The sequence below is a fragment of the Lissotriton helveticus genome, chromosome 7 (genome assembly GCF_964261635.1).
Source record: "Lissotriton helveticus chromosome 7, aLisHel1.1, whole genome shotgun sequence".
NCBI lineage: Eukaryota > Metazoa > Chordata > Amphibia > Caudata > Salamandridae > Lissotriton > Lissotriton helveticus.
In genome coordinates, this window is record NC_136068.1 from 283553896 (window position 1) to 283575279 (window position 21384).

At 45.9% G+C, this 21384-nt stretch overlaps 1 protein-coding gene across 2 annotated transcripts in view; it reads right to left on the minus strand.

Moving 5' to 3' along the window:
• The window catches only part of LOC144768425 (protein-glutamine gamma-glutamyltransferase 6-like), a 398170-nt gene that overhangs the window by 197313 nt on the left and 179473 nt on the right, over nt 1–21384 (minus strand). For both annotated transcript variants that reach the window (XM_078652071.1, XM_078652072.1), the window contains exon 5: nt 20951–21079. In XM_078652071.1, coding sequence (XP_078508197.1) covers nt 20951–21079 — 129 coding nt within the window. The remainder of the gene's footprint in view (nt 1–20950; nt 21080–21384) is intronic.

The window sequence follows — 21384 nt, forward strand, 5'->3', positions numbered from 1 at the left end:
ACACTTTAAAGATCGGTTAGAGATCCACTGTAGGAGGGTGCAGAGAGTTACTGCAACAATCTGCAGGAGGATGTCTGGGGGGTCCATGGGACTCCATTTGCCCCTTTAGAAGTCTGCCCTCAGGGGGTGCACTGACTGTTTGCCAGCTTTTTGTATCGAACTTTCAGTGCACCTTCTGAGGGCATATTTGTCTCTGCACCTTCATCTGTAATACGGAGCGGGTGCAGAGGCAAAGTGATTCGCTCATTTGCATGGGGTCACACCCCTACGCAAAGGAGGGAACACTCACAGAAGAAGTCAATGGTGCTACATGTGGTCCAACATCACTATTACAGAAGGACCACACAAGTGTCTGCATCCTGTTTTGTAATACCAAAGTGCCCCAAGGGGGCACGGAGCGGAACCACGTGCCCTTTGCGCACCTGGAGCACTTTCTGTAATACAGGCCCTGGTATCAGTAGGGAATGGTTCGGTCAATTTCAGAGACCAAAGGATCCTAAGATGCACATTATTTTAGAGATCTAAGGCCTGCTAAAGATGGAATGGACAGAACCTAACAGAGACTCAGAGCCGAGTTTCAGGCAAAGCCTATATCCCATAGCCAATTGACTGTCAGTCTTATCCATCTTCTACGTAGTTCATTTAGTTATAGATCATTTATTGGCTAACTTCATTGGGAAACCTTCACTGTGGACAGCAGATATTATTATTTAAGCGCTAGTGGAAAAAAGGCAGTCGGTGCTTTGAAAAGGGCTTACATTGGGTTGAGTCTATCCACAATGTCTGAGATATGCAATTTATGCGTAAAAATCCTATGTGAAGGAATTACAGACTTTGTTTTCAAATATACAGGATTGTTCACAATTGCTGGGCACTATGGAGGCTGGGGCTAAGTTACTCTCAGATGTCAGTGTTCATAATTTTGAAGCTTTTAAAACTGCTTCTGAAAAGCTGTGGGTGCACAAAATAATTTGCAGTTCAGAGGCTGGCCGGTTAATGCATTGCAAAAGAATTGTCTCCTAAGAATGTCTTTTTTTCTGGCAGAACAAGTTATTGACCTTCGGTAATGATCTTTCTGGTAGCGACACTATTTAAGCGCAGATTCCCCACCTTTTGAATATCCCCCAGACGTCACACTGGACTCAGAAACCCTTTCAGGTTTTCAGTACCTCTGCATGTCAGTGGGTGGCACCATGTTGCTCAACACTCATGCAGCTCCATTCTAGAAATGAAGTACAGGGCCAGTAGAAGTGCCACTCCCAAGCTGACGTCAGTTGCTTTTGAGGTGGTATATGTTCCCACATGCATAGCCCCAAAAGAAAACTGGCTTTGACCAGTTAGCAGATTCCTAAACTTGAGATCTTATTAATGGTTAAAGTACTATTCACAGAGTTGGGAGAATGACAGGATTAGTGAGGAATTCGCAGTTCGGTAGAATCTCTATCAGAAAGAGCGTACAGACGGTAAATAACTTCTGTCTGATAGGAGATTTCTAATCACAGATTCCTAAGGATGCAGATGGCAGACTTCCAGGACGGGAACTCCACGTGCCAACACAGTGACAGCAGCTTTGGCCATGCTAAAATGTGCCAGTAAACCTTCTGGAGGCTGCTTTTTGGGCAGTGTGGAGCAGATCTTGATGCAGAGTATGATCCAATGGGAGATAGTCATCTTCTACATAGTCTTGCTTTATTTCACCCAAGTGAACCCCACCAAGAGATGATCATTCACCCAGTGTTCTTTGATACGCTGGATGAAAAAGTGTACCTTCCTTTAGGGAGTCAAAAAAATGGAGTCTCTCCTCCTCCACAGAGGGGTGAGGCTGAGCAAAAACCACAGGCAGGGTAATGGTTTGGCCAATGTGGAACGACGTCACAACTTTAGGCATGAAGGATGCTCCCATCCGCAGTTTGGGAAGAAAGTGCGGCACAGCAGGTTGACACAGAGCTTGCTCACTGGCCTCCCCAAGGTTATGGCGACAAGGAACACTTTCTTGAGGGTAAGCAGCCATAAAGGACAGATGTGATGCAGCTCAAACTGAGTAAACATCAAATATGTGAAACAAATGAAGGTCCCACTGTGGCATGACGTAAGGAGAGGAAGGAAACCAGTGCTGTAAATATTTTTTAAAAACGCATAACAGCCAATGATTTAAACAATGAGGGCTGGTCCAACAACCGTGAAAGGGTCAAAAGAGCAGAATAGTATCCCTTAACTGTGCACAAAACTAAGCCTCATCGGGCAAGAGATAAAACAACAGAAAGGGAATAAACAGCTTTTGTCAATGCAAGGGCAGTTTCTCCATTAGGGCTCGGCGGCTGTGCCCCTCTGAAATCCCTTAACATTTACATACAAATATATTAAATAGATCAATTTATTTAGAGATACGATTGTACCTCTAAATAAATCGAGGTATTTATGCCTGGACTGTCTGTTGCAGGCTGCCTGCCCCACCTCGCTCTGAAGCAAGAGAAGGAAGCCAGGCAGGAAATCAACTTTCTTAACTGGGACACATGACGCAGGGCTTCCTGTTTTAAATCCCTTCATTGCCATTGTGGTCTGTGGTGGTATGCACTCAGTAGGCCAGTAACGCAATCAGCGTCACGGTTCCGGACGTCAGAGACTTCATCCCCTCATTATTTTAGATCTCCATCATCCACAGGCAAAAGATCCTACCCTTTCGTCATATGTGGGAGTGGATGCAAGCATGTCTGATTTGGTGCCTTGTTCTCATAATGGTAAGTGTTTGCACACTAATTATGTTATATATATTGTGCTGAGAATCCACATCACGCTAACCTCCCCCACTGTGACACCCCAGGTCCTGACTGCACATCACTGGCCCAATTAGAAGTGGAGTTTCAGTATTTGTTTCCTTGCGAAATGGATCCAAATAATGAGCAGGGTTCTAGTTCCCTTGTGATGTTGATCCACATATCAGAGTCAAGCACAAAGAGAGAAATATGTGCTTAAAGTGGACAGTTCTCTAATATGACATTAAAACTGTCTGAGTCTTCATGCCCTTAATTTAACGCTGATGCCAAAAAGGATAAGTTACTTACCTGTAATCCTAGTTCTCTTCCAGGGGTATCCTCATCAAAGTCATAAGCACTGAATATTCCCGCCCATGTGCGGGACCCCGGAAACAATATAAAAATATATATGTAAAAAACACATATATCTCGCTCCACATATATGTATGTACATATATTATTTTTCTCACACCAATGCAGCTCTATAACTGAGGCTAAAACAATGTAAACATATATACATGCTCTGCAATTAGTAAGGAAGCAAAAGAAAAAAACACATTAGGTCAAATAACCTTTGAACTTTGTGTTTTAATGAGTAGACCACTCATAAATCCTGAAAATTGCTTGTAAATAGACATTGTTAGCCCTCAGGCTGCATTGCAAAACAATAGCATAGAAAATGAAACCATTTTCAACAAAAACTGGCACCGTGCCTTTAAGGCAGCCATGACCCCAGGCTTCCCATCATGCCTCAGGGGTGACAGTTAGGTCAGTTGTTTTTTGCATAACCCTGAAGACAGGGCTCAACCACAAGATTGAAATAGTACCAAATCTCATTTACCTGGGGAGGCGGGTGGGTTGCTTATGACTTTGATGAGGATACCCCTGGAAGAGAACTAGGATTACAGGTAAGTAACTTATCCTTCTCTTCCAGGGGATCCTCATCAATAGTCATAAGCACTGAATAGAATAGCAAGCCCATCAACCACCTGCAGGTAAATGAGAAGTACATGACCCAACAAAGCAATAACAGCCAAATAACTCAGCTGTTAAACAGATTCCTCAGGGAGGCCTGGCCCACCTGGGTATCTGCTCTCGTGTCAGAATCTAGACAGTAATGTCTGGTAAATGTATGGACAGACCTCCAGGTTGCCGCTTTACAAATCTCAGACATGGGTAAATCATGTAGGTAAGCCGCCGTGGCCGCTCTACCTCTAGTGGAATGCGCTTTAGGAGGAAAAACCAAAGGTTTCTGCGCCAATTGGTAAGCAAATTTGATACACGAAACGATCCACCTGGAAATGGACCGTTTCGATGCTGCATGGCCAGTTCTGATCGATCCGTAGTTAACAAACAATTGATCAGAATGTCGAATAGACTTGGACCTGTCCAGATAGAACTTTAAAACCCTTTTCAGGTCCAAAGAGTGTAACGCCCTCTCAGCTGGAGTAGAGGGATTAGGAAAGAAAGTGGGTAAAGAGATAGACTGATTGACATGAAAATCTGACACCACTTTCGGCAGGAAAGAAGGGTGCGTTCTGAGCACCACTCTGTTCAAATGAAAAACTGTATACGGTTCTTTAGTACATAGGGCCTGAATTTCGCTCACCCTACGGGCTGACGTAATCGCTACCAAAAAAGCTGCTTTCCAGGAAATATGCTGTAAAGTAGCTTTATGAATGGGCTCAAAAGGTGGGCCCATCAACTTTGATAGTACTAGGTTCAGCTCCCAGGGAGGAGAAGGAGGCTGTACAGGAGGGTAAACCTTTTTCAGACCTTGCAGGAAATCTTTTACTGCTGGCAACTGAAAAAAAGAGGTTTGTGAAGGTGATCGCCTATAAGCAGTTATAGCGGCTAAATGCACCTTAATGGAGTTAAACTTCAAACCTGCTTTAGCAAGGTATAACAAGTATGGAAGAACTGCTTCTTCCTGACTCTTCACCGGATTGTGACCATTCTGCACGCACCACATATAGAACCTCTTCCACTTGCATGCGTAAGAATGTCTCGTGGAAGGACGTCGTGCCTCTCTCAGAATGGACATGCAGTCTTGTGGCAGCCCTAGATGGCCGTACTGAATGACCTCAGGAGCCATGCTGCCAAGTTCAGTGACGGAAGGTTGGGATGGTGAATCCTCCCGTTCATCTTCGATAACAGGTCCGGCCTGCATGGAAGCCTCTTGTGAGGAGACACTGACAGGTGAAGGAGGTCCGTGTACCACCATTGCCTTGGCCAGTCGGGGGCAATCAGGATCATTGTTGTGCACGAGTGGCTCAGCTTGCTCACCACCTTCGGGATCAGAGGAAGGGGTGGAAAGGCGTACACAAATTCCCCTAACCAATCGATCAAAAGAGCATTCCCCCTCATTCCTGGTCGATAGAACCTTGAGGCGAAGCTTGGGCATTTGCTGTTTACGTCGTCCGCGAAGAGATCTATGGAAGGACGACCCCAAGACTGGAACACGTCGTCTAGCACTTCGTCGTTGAGAACCCAGTCTTCTCTGTCTGCGAAGTGCCGACTTAGTGCGTCCGCCCTCACGTTCTGCTCTCCTGGGAGGTGGACTGCTTGAACAGACAACTTGCGAGCCAGAAGCCAATGCCAGATGCTCTGAGCTTCTAGTGAAAGAGTCCTTGAGCGGGTTCCTCCCTGCTTGTTTAAATAGTACATAGTGGGGGTGTTGTCCGTCTGCACTAGAACCACCTCTTTCTGAAGCGAGGGAAGGAACGCTTTGAGAGCCAGGTGGACTGCTCTCAACTCCAGCAAGTTGATGTGGTAGGTGCTTTCCTTGGACGACCACAGACCCTGCACCTGAAGAGGACCCATGTGCGCCCCCCAGCCTTGCAATGACGCGTCTGTGATGATCGTTTGTGTAGGGGGAGATTGATGGAAGAGAACTCCCACTTGCATGTTCTGCTTCTTCGTCCACCACAGGATGGAAGATCGTGCTACCTCCGACAAAGTGATCTGATCGTCCCAGCGATCTGATTGCTGGTCCCATTTGTCCTCCAGATCCTGCTAAAGAGGACGCATCCGAAGTCTGGCGTTCGGTACTAAGAATATGCAGGAAGCCATCGATCCTAAGAGGGAGGCTATCTTTCGCACTTTCTGAGTCCTGTTGCGAAGAACTTGCTGGCACTTGAGTGCTATTGAAAACTGTCTCTCCTCCGAAGGAAACACTTTTCCTACCTCGGAGTCTAGCAGAGCTCCTAGGAAGTGAATCTTCTGAGTGGGATGGGAGACCGACTTCTTGTCGTTGACATGCAGGCCCAGACGTTGACAAAGTTCTATGCATGTCTGGAATTGATTCCTTACATTGTCTGGAGTTGGACCTTTCAACAGCCAATCGTCTTAGTATGGGTATACGAAGACTCCACTGCGGCGTAGAGCTGCCGCCACCACTTCGACACACTTCGTGAACACCCTGGGGGCCGACTTCAACCCAAACGGAAGGACTTTGAACTGGTAGTGAGAGGTCCCCACCCGGAACCGAAGGAATCTTCTGTGATCTGGTCGTATCGGGACATGAAAATATGCGTCCTGAAGGTCCACCGAACACATCCAATCCCCCTTCCTGAGATGTGGATATATTTGGTGAAGCGCCAACATGCGAAATTTTTCTTTTCGTACATGTAGATTGAGTGTTCTCAGGTCCAGAATAGGCCTGTATTCTGCCTTCTGGCCCTTTTTTCTGACCAGAAAATACCTCGAGTATACTCCTTTCCCCCTTTGAGCCACGGGTACCCTCTCGATGGCTGATTTATCGAGGAGTGTCGCTACTTCTTTCTTAAACCTTTGTAGCTGGTGGCTTGACGTTGACATCGGGGGAACGGGTGGAGGTAGACGATGGAAACGAAGACAGTACCCATTCTGCAGCATAGACAACACCCATTGCTCTTTTGTAATGGCCTGCCACTCTGTTCTGTGATGCGCAATGCTTCCCCCCACTGCAGTGGACAACGGCGCTGGGGGAAGTAAAGACTCATTGCTTCTGCTGAGACTTATTGAAGTTGTTGCCTTGTCGCTGATTTCCATTTCCTTTGGAATTGCGCTTGCCTTTGCATTGCGACTTTTGCTGGCCTTGCTGGTTCTGGCCCTTCTGCCAGTGAGGGGTTTGAACCCTCTGCTTCGAAGAGCCCTTGTTGTCCGAACTGAACTTCTTCCGGAATTCCTTTTTCTTTTCAAGCCCCACGGCTTTGAGGGTGTCAAAGACAGTCTTCATCCGCTGCATCTCCTCATCAGCACACGCACCAAAGAGAGACGTGCCCGAAAAAAGGAAGATTTAGAATTCTGGCTTGAGCCTCAGGTTTCAATGCCGTAAGTCGCAACCATGAGGATCTCCTCGCTGTGATTCAATGCGCATAACCATGCGCAGCCAACGTTGCCCCATCTGCCGCCGCTCCTATAATCTGATTGGAGACTTGACTGCCCTCCATCAGAACCTCCTCAAAGTCCTTTCTATCTTCCTGAGGAAGCTTTTCAGAAAACCTCTGAAGTGAGTCCCACAGAGATCTATCATATCTGCCGAGCAGCGCTTCCGCATTGGAGACCTTGAGGAAAGAAGCTGAGGTGTTACAAACTCTTCTCCCCCGTGAGTCTTGCAACTTGCTGTCCTTATCCGGTGGTACCGTGGATGAGGATGCTACCGCATTGGATTTTCTTGCCGCCGCAATGATTACTGAATCAGGCGAGGGATCAGACTTGAGGAACAAAGGATCCTCATCAGGAGGACGATACTTCTTGAGAATCCTCGCTGGGACGGACTTCACCGTTGCCGGAGTCAGGAAGACTTCATTCACTGGGTCCATTATACCCGGGACCAACGGCAACAAAGGTTTGGGTGTCGTTCTGTGCTGTAGGGTTTCAAACATGACCGTCGTCTTGATCTGCGGAGCATTCATAGTCGCTCCTAGCTTCAGGGCTCCCCTGCCCAAGATGTCTTGGAACGAGAAAATATCCTCAGTTGGAGATATCCTCGAGCGTGGACTGTTTGTCAGGGTCGGAGAGTAATCCCTGTGAGATCGGGTCCTCGAAGAATTTGAAGAGCTACGGGTCTTCCTGGACCTAGATCTTCTACTTGAGCGCGTTCTAGAATGAGATCGGTCTCTGTGACGAGATGGTCTCTTACTTGAGTGCCTAGAACGAGACCGTTCCTTGCGGCGGGTAGCCTGGTCTCTATACGCCTTCAGCCGATCTGCCGTCTCCTTGTCCTCGGCCCAGTGGTGAAGAGGTCTATACCACCTTGGGGAAAGATGAATAGGAGGAGATTTGTGTGTGGGATCCCTCACTGGTGAACGTGACAGTGAAAGCTGATTTGCTTGATCCTGTTGCGATCGTTCAGGGGACTTGGACCTCTCCCTATCCGAATCGCTGTTTTGTCCATCCGAAGATCTGCCACTGCGAGATGCTGAAGAGGATGAGGGTAGGCTAACTAGAGATCTAGAGGAAGACCTCGACCGGGATTCCTCTTCTGCGATCCTCTTTCTCTTGGCAGGAGGATCCTGTACTGGAGATTGTCCTACCTCCGCAGCCGATGCTGATCCTGGAGAACCTAATTGAGGCCTTAGGACTTGAGACTGGTCCAATGGTTCACCCTCTTTCTCCTGCAGCACCTGCTTCAAAAGCGACCTCTCCTGTGCCCTTGCAGGAGAGATGTTCGCTGGCTGCGAAACGCTCCGTTCCCTGGATCTCCGCTGATCCATCGACGGTGGCTGTATCGACGCCGAGCACCGAGCAGATAGACGCTCTCTCGACGTCGACCGTGGTGTCCTTGACGTCGACCTCGGGTGGCGATGACTGTCCTTCGGCATAGAGCATCTCGCCGTTGAAGGCTGTCTACTCGACGACGACTGAGGCTGATTCGACGCCGATCGCCGGTGCTCTGTCGGCGACGGGGTGTGCCTCGAGGCCGAATGCCGCTTGCCTGAATGCGACGGAGGCTGCCTCGACGTCGAACGCCATTGATCGGGCGTCGACGTGGGCTGCTTCGACGTCGATCGACTATGTGTCGACAGAGGCTCCCTCGACGCCGAACGACCATGACGAGTCGTCGACGGAGGATGTTTCGACGCCGAACGCCGGTGGCCAGGTGTCGACGGAGAATGCCTCGACGTCACAGCATGACGATGCTGCTTCGACGTCAGGTGGCTCGCCGTCGAACTCTTCTGCTTCGACGGTGACCTATCCCTCGACGCTGTCTGTAGCGGAGGTACCTTGGATGTTGACGCTGAAGACATCTTCTTCGTCGCCGTCGACTGCTTCTCCAACGCCGATCTCGACGTCGAATGTGAACCAGTCGGGGCTTCTTTCGACGTCGACCGCGCCTTCCGACTTTTCTGCTTCTTGGGAGATCTTCCTCTCTCAGAAAGGCCATAAACACGAATCCTCTCACGTTCTTTCAGAGTTCTGGATGATAAAACCTGGCAGTGTAGACAGGTTTTCGAGGAATGAGAGTCTGGTAGGCACAGGATACACACTGAATGAGTGTCAGTCTTGGCCATCTTCCTTCCACATGAAGGACATTTGTCAAAGAGCGAAGGCATCTTTGACAGAAAAATCACCTTTTTTAAGCCTAAAAAAGGTAGCAGTAACACCCTAGGTCAAAAAGACGTCGAGTGAAAGCCAAAAATTGCAGGTAACAAGAATATTTTTTGACAAAAAGCCAAAAAGAAAGGGAGCTGTTTCACCAGGGTCCTGACTGAAGGAGCCGGAAAGAACAACTGGCCTAACTGTCACCCCTGAGGCATGATGGGAAGCCTGGGATCATGGCTGCCTTAAAGGCACGGTGCCAGTTTTTGTTGAAAATGGTTTCATTTTCTATGCTATTGTTTTGCAATGCAGCCTGAGGGCTAACAATGTCTATTTACAAGCAATTTTCAGGATTTATAAGTGGTCTACTCATTAAAACACAAAGTTCAAAGGTTATTTGACCTAATGTGTTTTTTTCTTTTGCTTCCTTACTAATTGCAGAGCATGTATATGTGTTTACATTGTTTTAGCGTCAGTTATAGAGCTGCATTGGTGTGAGAAAAATAATATATGTACATACATCTATGTGGAGCGAGATATATGTGTTTTTTACATATATATTTTTATATTGTTTCCGGGGTCCCGCACATGGGCGGGAATACTCAGTGCTTATGACTATTGATGAGGATCCCCTGGAAGAGAACATGGATTGATTCGCAAACAATAAATGGTAAAAACGTTGAGGCAATACATTTCAGTGATTTAGCTCCTCTCTTAATTCTCATACTTTACTTAATCTTGAATTCCCAAAGAGTTAACTATTTTATAATATTGTTTATCTGTATTTTTCTGTGCATACTTTGAGGCTTGAGCCATGCCTGGTATTTATGAGGTGCTTTGATTAATATTACACTAGCTAGCTTAGACAACAGCTCCTATAGCAACATACAAACTGGAGCAATTATTTAAAAAAAAAATCTCTAAAAAAGTAGCTCATAACTTGTAGCGCAGCTAGCATGAAGCATATTTTGTAACTTCATTACAGATGCAAAGACTGTGTTATGGAACACATCTAAGAACTACAAACATATGTTACCAAGATCACAGCTCTGTCCCCATAAAGTGTATGTTCACTCACACAAATGACTTTATTCTTTACATGCTGTGTAATTTCAGTCAGTCAGTCAAAAGCTTTGTTTATTTAGACCATAGTATACAAACGCCACCATAAATACATCCTAGAATAATACATACAATAAAAGAGTTAAAAAAGGCACATTCAATAAATAATGATACAACTGAGTTAGTGAAAAAAAAGTCAAGGCTGGGAGATCTTGTAAAAACATACCAGTCCCTTACATGTTATCTGCCAAAAGTTTTCAAATCCCCCAGATCGCAATTAAAAATCTAAGCTAAGGGCTTGATCACAATTTGTAATTCCATATTTGATCAAAATTCGTTTAAAAATGCTTCACGCCCATCTAAAAACCATAAACAATCCAGTAACACGTGTGCCCATTACATTTTATCTTTATCCCACAAGTACACTGTATGACTTTACCCTTTTTGTCTAAAGTTCCCTAAACGTTTTGCTTTCCCCCTAGACCTTTTTCTGACATGGTGTTGCCAACATAGATGCCTTGGACACTTTGCTTCTGCTAAACAGTGTCAAAGTGCAAGTGCTCCCTGTATAGAGTGTAAAGGTAATTGGTTGTCCATGATTGGTATGTTTGCCTTACTAGTAAAGTCCCTAGTAAAGTGCACTATGTGTGCCAGGGCTGGTAATGCAAATGCACTAATTCTGCCACCTACACAAGTAGCCTTAAAAAGGGAACTCAGGCCAGCCACTGCAGTGCCTGCACACAGCTTGTTAAACTGCCATGCTGTTCTCACAAGTGCACTCACTTGCCAGAACCTACCCATCCCTGTCTATGCACACCAGACACCCTTATGGTAGGTCCAGGGTACCCCCTGGGCAGGGTGCAGTGCGTGTGAAAAGCAGGACATGTACCAAGGTGAATACCATGTCCTAACAGTGAAATATTCTCCATTTCGTTTTTCACTGTTGAAAGGCCATCTTGCCCATAGGATAGAATGGGTATAATGGGAAGGCTGTGTAATAATTTTCCAGCCAATCTTCCCAAAGGCTTAAGGCAGAAAGGTGAAGGTTAGTGTGCCTGAACTCACAATGCAATAACACATCTTTTTATGAAGGTGATTTTTGCATTGTCTGTTTAGAAGCCACTCTTTTAGAAGGGGCTGGGTTTTTGTGCTCTAACATTTCTGTGTGTCTCTGCCTGGTTGTGGATTGACTGTCTGGATTTTAAAGTGATAGCATCTGGGGAATGTCTTGACCCAGGGGAGGAATTTAGACGGCAACAGGCAGGCCTGCATCTGGAGTGTAGGGAGAGGAGAAGCCCCTAGAGGTGAAGAGGTCTGGGTTGCTGCTATAAAACAATTGTCCCATGTCCTGCTCAGTGATTGAGAATCCAGACCCCATTAATCAATGGAAGAAGGTGTCACTGGCAGGGAGGCACCCAGAATTGGTTTGAACAGGCGTCAGTGCCCCCTGAACACAAAGATTTCAAAGCCCTTGAGGGGTATAACTATGAGAGCTGAAGCCCCTGAACTTTGGAGAATGGCTTGATCGAGATTGAACAAGACTGGAGCTACTCCGTGGTCAAGAGGAACCTTTTCCAAGGAAGAAACAACTGAAGAGACTGAAGGGAAGGACTGGCCCTTTCTGGGGCTGGCTTGCAGTTTGCGGTTTTAACCAAGGAAAGGCTAAAGGGACTTTGCTGTGGGCTGTGTCCCCCTGCTTGAAAGGACTTTGCTGTGCTGGGTCCTGAAGTAACTTATCCCCAAGGGCCCGAGGTGAACTGGCTTCCTGTTGCGGAAACTCAGGAACACAACTTTCCAGGAGAGTCTTAGCTGGGCCATGTGCTTGTTGCAGCCTGAGTCTCTTGTAAGCAGTGTCCTGTGATCGTGGGCACCTGAAGTCCAAGCAAGGATCAGCGACGCTGTGTGCGTGTGCTTTTTGCAGCCTGAACCCTTTGTGAGGATTGTCCAGTTATCGTGTGCACCGGAATCCAAGTGAGTCTCATCAACCCTGTGTGCGTGTGGTTCGTGCAGCAAGAGACCTTCGTGAGGGTTGCCTTGTTATCGTGCATGTAGGAGAGAAGGATCTGCTTCCTATAGCTACCCCCACTTTTTGCTGATGTTTTAGTGTTTTCGACTTAGACTGGCTGGGATCCTGCTATCCAGGACCCCAGCTTAGCTGCTTTCTCCTCTAAATTGATTGCATGTACTTTAGGTACACTACACATTGGATTCTGGGGTACCCTTGTGAGTCCCTAGTATATGGTATACTATGTACCCAGGGCATAGGTACCCCAGAGGCCTCTCAGGGGCTGCAGTATGATTATGCCACCCCTGGGAGACCAATCAAAATGACACAACCGGCCTGCTACTGCAGCCTGTATAAGGTGGGGCATGCACCCCTTACTTAGATGTAGGTTCACTATATCTACCTTATATCATTGCACATATAAACCTATCTGTCACTCTTATGGCAGCCCTTATCAATCCTGAAGGCAGGGTGCTGAGTTTTGCGTGAGAGAGGGCCCATGCATGAGCAGAGCCCCTCTGCAGCCTTCGGAATCTATTCTCCGGGGTTGTTCTGTGATGCAGCCAACCATATACTCTTAAGTGCATTATAACCTCGCGGTAAATGCTAACTTTAAAACAGCTGCAAGGAAACATGTTGTGTTTGGTGTCAAACATATTGGAATCGAAGGTATGATTCCATCCTCCTAGAGGGAGAATTATGACAACACTGGTACCCCTGGTACCAGATTTCTCGACCCTGCCATTACAAGATGGATGCTGCCAGCCACAGACACGTGTCTGCCCTCCTGCTGCTGGGAGAAACTCCGGTAGGGGAAGGCTTGACAATAGGTGTCCTGTCACAGGGAGGTGTAACCACCTCCCAGACAGGCTTTAGAGTATTGGAGCTGGGTGGGTGCACTCAGAGAGTGCTTTGATGTCTGCACTCAGGGCACATTTGGTGGCCCTGTGCATAGTCCAGCTCAAACCGGTTGCAGGAGCCATTTGCTCCTGCTCTGGCGCGAAACTGGACAAAGGACATGGGTGTAGCCACCCCTCTGTCCTGACCCTCCCATAGCTGGGTCCCCAGAGTTTGTCCCACCCCTTCCTTGGGTATAAAGTAGGAACCCCGGACTACAGGGCTTTAGATTTTTCCTGGACTAAACTCTGCTACAGAAAGCAAGAACTTTGACGAACTACATGAAGCTGGACGACTGAAGAATCTCCCTTGGAGTAAACGAGTTACTCCCCTGCTAAGCAGGCACCTGAACGCATCTGACCAGTTTGCATCTATGAAGTTCCTGAGGACTCCGAAGATTTCTGCGAACACAGGAGGTGGGTTCCTGAGGTCTCCAAGGTTGATCTGCGCTCTCAGCAATTCTGAGGCCTGTATCCCTCGTGGGAACTGTGCAACCCAAACCCCTGGGCACCGTGTACATTTGCAGCAGCATAGGCTTTCCGGCAACCCCTGAGGTTGTACTTTGGGCTACTTCTAGTTCTGACCCAAGCAGTGTTTCCAAAGAAGATTTCCGGCCTACACTCCACAAGTGTTCCGTGGGCTGGTATTTTGTGATTCCTCTTGAGGTTCCTTTGCGATCCCTAGTCGTTGGCCTGTGGGTCCCCGTGAAGGTAACTTTAACTTTCCGTGGGCTTTCCTGGTAATCCAGACGTGCCCTGACTCTCCATTGCTTGGAAAGTCCCGGAAGCGGATTTCCTCTGACCGCGTGGGTTGCAGTTGCCAAGGCTTGTTGGTGTTCCATCTGGACACTGACCCCCCCAGCACTCGACATCCTTCGTGGGACAGCTCACCTCTGGACTTTGGTCTTCCTCGTCATCTCCTGGTCCCCGTGGCTGCAGAGTCAAGCAGTGCGTCAACTCACCTGAAGCCCCCGACATCGGTGGGCATTCGTCTACCGAGCCCCTGGTAACCCTGAAGTGACCCAGACCCTGTCCCCTCTGTTTTCAGGTTCTTCTCCTCTCCGATCTAGACTTGGATCACACCGGACACTTTTTCTCTTCACGGCAGCAGCACTTTTCAGCATCAAGCCATTGAAAACGACGAAGATTCCAGATATCACTTGACACATATGCATCTGGCTTCCCTGGGTTAGGTAAAACGAGTAGTCTGGTGATCACAAGGCGGCTGGCCTTAGAACCTTCTATATTTGAAAGGGTTTGCTCAAAGTCCTCTCAGAAGTTTCCTTAATCCTTAAAATTCCAACGGCGACTTTCCCATTGAGATGAATGGAGCTCGCGCCTGTGTTCTCACACTGCACCCGTCCTCCGTGGGTCCCCTGTGTCACTACCTTGGGTGGTTCCTTGGGGTCCCAGCAATTCTACATGCTCTAGGCCCTGTGTCTAGTCAAGTCGTGGTTGTTATACCCCTTTCTTAGTATACGGTTTTGTCTCCCCCTGGAGCCCACTGTGTATTGTGCTATTTACTGTTGTTCTAGTGATTTAATATTGTGTGCTTTGTTCTCTAATCTCATATAGAGGTCAGTAGAGAGTGTTTAGTAATAAATACATATATTTTATATATTCCTTGTGTGGTCCTCCTTTCATTTGGTCATTCAGGAGGTTCTGATCTGGTAAAACAAGCTGCTTTACATTCCTTTGAGACTTAGCCTGAAGGCTGCTCTCCATAGCTACCAATAGGATAGATTCATCAATAAGGGTTGTTTGGACTGGTACAAGTTGCCCACTATAATTAGTGGTCAGCATATACCAGGCCAACTTCTCACAGTGCATACCTGGAATCCAAGAGAGTCTCATTGACACTGTGTGCGTGGGCTTTGTGCAGCATGAGACCTTTGTGAGGATTGCCTTGTTGATGTGCACCTGGAGTTAAAGTGAGTCTCAGCGACGCTGTGCGCGTGTTCTTCGCGCAGCCTGAGACCTTCGTGTGGAGTGCCCGGTGATTGTGCACCCGAAGCTCAAGGGATTCTCAGAGACGCTGTGTGCGTGGGCCCTGTGGCAGTCTGAGATCTTCGTAGAAGTAGCAGCCCCGACTAGCAGCCCCGTAGGAGCTGAGCTGCCGGCCCGAGCCCGCCATTGCCAATTCACAAAGAGTGCATAGGAGGCCCAAGTCGCTGGGTGAGAAGAGGAGCATGAGTTTGTGCCCCCCAGGTAACATGTGTCGACCCCCGGGGCGGGTTGCAGGCTCAAAGGGTGCCTCTCTCATATTCCCGCAGCACAAGCCTCTGCTTGTATCTCGGCCCATATTGCCAAGGGAGTGGCACTACATGGGCAGGAGTGCGGAGCTGCACTTTTTGTTACACAATACCCGTGTTGGGGGCAACTGTTGACAGAGGCTGACTGCGAGTCAGAAGGAGTGGCGGGGAGACTGCCTAAGGCACCGTGATCGGTGCCGCAGTGCATTACGCATTATCTTATTTCTGCATAATGGAGTACCTGATTGTCGGATAACACATTGAATTATTTCTGCATAACGGAGTACCTGATTAATGTATTACGCATTGTATTACTCCTGCATTATGAACTACCTGATTCATGTATGACTCATGGCATTATTTCGGCATAACAAACTACCTGATTGTCGTATGATGCATTGCATTGTTTCTGCATAACGGACTACCTGATTAGTGTATTATGCATTGCCTTATTTCTGCATAACAACGTACCTGGTGGTTGTATTACGCATTGCATTATTTTTACATTGCAAAGTGTCTGATTGTTGTGATACGCATTGCACTATTTTTACAATGCACAATGCTTGATTCTTGTGTTACGCATTGCATTACTTTTCCATTGCAAAGTGCCTGATTCTAGCATTACGAACTGCATAACATTGTATTAGGACTACAGTGGAATGTTTATAAATACTCATTAATATCGCCAGAACTTACAAGGGCTGGCTGGCCTAACAACCAGCCAGGAGAAATATTACACATACTCATATGTTGGATTTATATTGTGTGGTCTTTTTGTATATCTTTTTATATTAAATTTATACTCATTTTTATAAAACTCGTGTGGAGTCTATTTTTGGGGTCATCATTGGGTTGCTGTGAGCGTGGTTGCAAATACTATAAAGATTTGCCTTGAAGATAAGCCTGGCTGCTCGTGCCAAGTTACCAAGGGGGTAAGCGAGGGCTATCTCAAAAGGTGACCTTACTTTCCCTGACGTGGAATTGCGGTCCCCATTCGGCCAAAGGTATCTACCTCAGCCAACCAGGCGTCCAGGGTCAAACATACGCATACCCTGCTTATCTCTCATTACTGATTTGATCTTTTTATCGATGTAACATGGTTTACCCAGACCCTAACTTTAACACTGCATCCCTGAGCTTGGGGTTGGGTAAGGCTTCAATTTATGGGACGCTGTTGTCATCACTCCAACCTTTTAACAGAAATGGAGTGGAGGGTTTTCTCCTCAAATACTGCAGGTCCTCGTCTCTGGCACAGTTAGATGAGAGAGCACGTATCTCAGGTTTGGAGATCTGCAGCTCCTGCATCCACTGGTCTGGGTTTATTGTCAACCAATTACAGATTTAATTTAATATATGTCTTATTTGAGAAGTCAATTCACTATTCTTTACCTCGACTTTACAGAGGAGTGATATTTTTAATATTGGACGGATTTGTTAGCATGAGCTGAAAGCCATTTTATATTTCTGGCAGCCATTTTGTTTGCCATGTGCTCGCCATGTGCTCTGTCCTACCTTTCTGTTAACTGCTCTTGAAATCTGCCTAGAGACAAATTATATTTAGCATCTTCCACCTTCGCACATGCCCAGAAGGGCCTAGGTAGTAGAATGCACCTGCTTCTCTAGTATAACTGTCAGGATATTTTTGCTGCTGTATGGAGAAGTAACTCTCCTCCCACTTTGTTGAGCAAGCAGATCTTGTATGTCCATATTAGTCATTTTGTATGCTTACATGAGCCAGGACTGCCCCTTGGTCTTAATCTGAGTATGTAAACCTAAGCATATGTAAAGCCCCAGTTTTCTGTACTCCTTAGACTACCTCATTCAGTTGCTAAGGCTTCAGTGTGACGTAGTCTCACTCATTTGAGGTTATTGAAGATGTACTTTTATATTTCAGCTTCTGTGCCAATTTCTTCTTTGTTGGTTTAAAAGGACGAAGTATCAGTGGGACCCCTGTTTCAGGTTTCAATGTTCGTCAAATTTAAGAGTGCCTTGCTTTGTTAAAAAACCTCAGTGTGACTACAAACTCCAAATAACTCCAGCCACAAGCTGGCACTCTACCCTTATGGCTTGAACCAAAGCTGAAGAAGGGAGTGTGAGGAGTGTCATCATACGTTTGCCTTCTTCAAGGCTCCAATCTAGTTTGCCACCTAGGGTTAATACGCCCACCCCCATACTGGAATTGAGGGCAAACCATTGCATTGTAGGCAGACAATATATGGGGTTGAGGGAGGGCCCACCGTACTTTAGGCTACATTGTTTTAAGCCCCAAACCAATATTAATGCAGTTTTTTTAATGATTCAACATGACCTCTCCAGTTTAACTTGGTACCTATCAAACCACATGCCCAAGTATTTATATTTTTCAACCACGTCCACCGCCCAGATACCATTTAAACTCCCCTTTCCTTTCCCTAACACCATTATCTTGTTCTTGGCTAGATTAACAGTGAGCCTTTTTCTTGAACAATAATCCTGGAAAACATCCAATTTCTTCTGTAAACCTACTTCCGTCATGTCCAATATCACCAAATCGGATATGGCTACCATTCATCTTGGGTTAGAGGCCACTTACTTCATTTAATGTGTCTGGTAAGTTGGCTAAAAACAAGAATAGTTGGGAAGCCAGGACACAACCCTGTCGTAGACAGTTCTTAATCTGTATTTTCTTCAATAGAGTTCCTACAGTATCTAACATCACCCGGGCCTAATTATGACTATGTAGTTCCTTAAGAAGTAAGAGGAGTGCCTTGTGAATTCCAAGCCACCTCATCATTCCCCACAGTAACTTCCAGTCCATTAAGTCAAAGGTGGCACAGAAGTCAACAAAACAGCAGATCAATTGTCCCCTTAGATCTATTGATTTCATTGCCATCACCCATAAACTAAAGCAGTGATCGATGGTTGAGGGGCCTTCCTTAAACCTACCTTGCTTAGTAGGAATTATGTTGTTTTCTTCCACCCAGGTCTTCATTAGACCTAAAAGCACTTGAAAGAAAACGTCGCCCCTCACATCTAGTAAGCTAATCAAGCGGTAGTTCTTAGGCAACGTGGCGTCATCATTCTTAAAGATTGGCTTAAATATCACACCTTTCCAGCATTCTGGAAAATGCCCCGGGGTCAAGGCAACATAATAAAAGCTTGCCCACCAATCCACATTGTTCTTTATTATTATTGCAGGGAAGTTATCTGGTAAGCCTTGGTTAACTTGAAGGGCCTAGATAGTTTATTTTATCCTTTTAAGAGACAAGTCCGATCCATTCTCATCATCTACCTCACACATTTTCTTTATACCGACTTCCTCGTCATCGCTACCATAATATATTACTCAGGTCGTTAGCCCAGTCATCTTCAACTACTAGGCATCTCATTTTCCCTGACCCACTTCCTTCACGTATCAACTGCCAACATTTCTTGATTTTAATTGTACCATTCACCTTAAACATGGTTTTTCAATTTTTACTTCTAAAATCTGTTTTTCTGTTCCTCAACATGTTTTTATATACAATTTTTACATAGTGGAGGTTCTGGGTCATGCTTTCTCTTAAACAATCTCTCCCATTTACATGTTCTTAGTTTTAATCTCCTACAATCCTTATTAAACCAGATCTTCCTCATACCCAGACTCATTCTCTCGCACCTCTTACCGGGCTCTTGGGTCAAGTCTTACCCTCAGACAGTTAAAGACCTGCGCCACCACTTGGTCATACCATATTAAAACCTGGTCCACTTGTACATCTAGCACCGAATAATCTAAGATAAAATCATTAAGCGGTGTTAGTTTCCTCTGTCACACATGTTGTAATACGTCTAGGGTACTCAACTTGTAGAGGGACAACTTTATCTCTTTTCACTGTCCTATGCTGAGCATTAACTGCAAGGGCCTGTGATCACTACACTCTGTATGCAACACTTCGATCCCTTCCACCATGGAAATGTGCCTGGCATTGATGAAAACACAATCAATAGGGAAAGTCTGGTTTCCTACACGAAAGGCCTGAGCCGCAGGCAAATCGGTATCTACCAGCCCATTTACACAAAACAGCCCTATAGACCCTAATGACTTTACTAGGGCTTCATCGAGTTTTGAGCCACAGGATCTTGGAAAAATGGCTGAGCATAACAGACAGCAGGTCTTTGCACATTTGAGCACTAGAGGTTGGGCCTAATTTAAGACTAAAATCCCTTAGAATCATTAACAGCTGAGATGGATTTTCTGTACAAATTGCCTGTAGGTCTCCTTCTAACAGCTCTAGCTGCAACACATAATCTTCTGCATTCCATGGCTGGATGTATATATTAATCACAATTATAACCATCTTTGCCTGGGATACTATAGATCTCTATCATGCTTGCCATCAACTTTTGACCTTTATCACAGTCACTTTGTTTGCTACTTTGGCTGAGACTAAGGTAAGTAGCCCGCCCGAGAGCCGGCATGGGCCCTGACGACAAGCATGTTCAAAAAGCAATAAAAAATCTTCTAATGGTTCGGGTGCTTCGCACAGCTAGGTCTCTTGCAGGCACATAATCTTGTAGTTTCCCAACATTTCCTTAAAATAATTTCGGGTTAAAAGCTTCCTATAACCCCCTATATTCCAAGACACAGCTAACAGTCTGAGCGAAGTCCCTAATCCCTAGTCCAGATCAGTCATGCACCCCCCTTCCACTATGGTCGAGGGTTGATACCGAGTCAGATAGGCACTATAAGCGATTTCTTAGCCTTGGACCAATTTTTGCACTTGCAATGGTCACTTATAGGCCACCTTCCCTTAAGTTAGTAATTGTTCTGCATAATTGACAGAAGAAATACTTTTGGAGTATCCTAGGATGCCACCTGCAGTTACAAGTTCCAGTAAAGGTCTATTCAAAAATGAAGTTTTTGGGCACAGAACTGTCTATTTGCTGAATGTATTTTTAGAAACTGCTAATGGAGCTTACAATTGAAGATGTGAGCAACATGTAAATAAGAAAATACTTTTTTCATAGTATGGAAGGGTGAAAAAAGCAGAGTAAGAAAACACATGCACTCTCATGGAGTGCTGCAAACAAATTAAAGCGTAGTTCCCTTATATAAACTGTGAAAGGATACAGATTATTCACTCAAAAACACTGCAACACAGCTATGCTCCAGGGGAGGAACATACACACAGAGAGGAAGGAAAACCATCAAATAAGAAGCATGCAAATAAGATTGAAAAAGAAGGCTAACCAATGGTAAACAGTAGGCTGACCTATGTCTTCGGCAACTGAAAATGCTGTCTCTAGGCAAAACCTAAAAAGGCCTTAATTCCTCAATTTGTAGAACTTAGCTATCTGTTTCTGCAACATGTGCAGGTAGGGGGTAATGCTCATGTGCCAGCTCAAAGCATTTTAAATTTATATTTTTGTCCTATCATTGCATAAGATAATGTGAAGTTCAAAGTCTTCTTCAAGAAATATGCTTCACCTTATCCTTACCATGGAGGCCACCACCCTCCCCACATAGACTGGGTCATTCCGACGTGAATAGTCTTTGACCGGATCCTCTTTGTACTCCACGTTCCGATCTAGGATAGCAAGGCAGATATTCAATATGCTTTCTTCGAACTGTAAAATAAATAGAGACTGGGTGTTAACAAAATCGATCTCTTCCAGATAGTAATTTCCCCTCCTTCACCATCAGACTTGCGGCAGTGAGGCACCAAAGGTATATATATCCCTGAATAGGCATACTAGCAATGTCAGGGCAGGAACACTTTATTTTCTTACAGCATCAAGCTATTCACTTGTTATGCTGCTCCCCTGAATAAACTACCGATACAGCATCCAATTCTTCCACTTAATATTTGGCAGAAATCACGGACACTAAGGGGTATATTATCAACAACTAGCGATAATTTTTGTCTCTAACT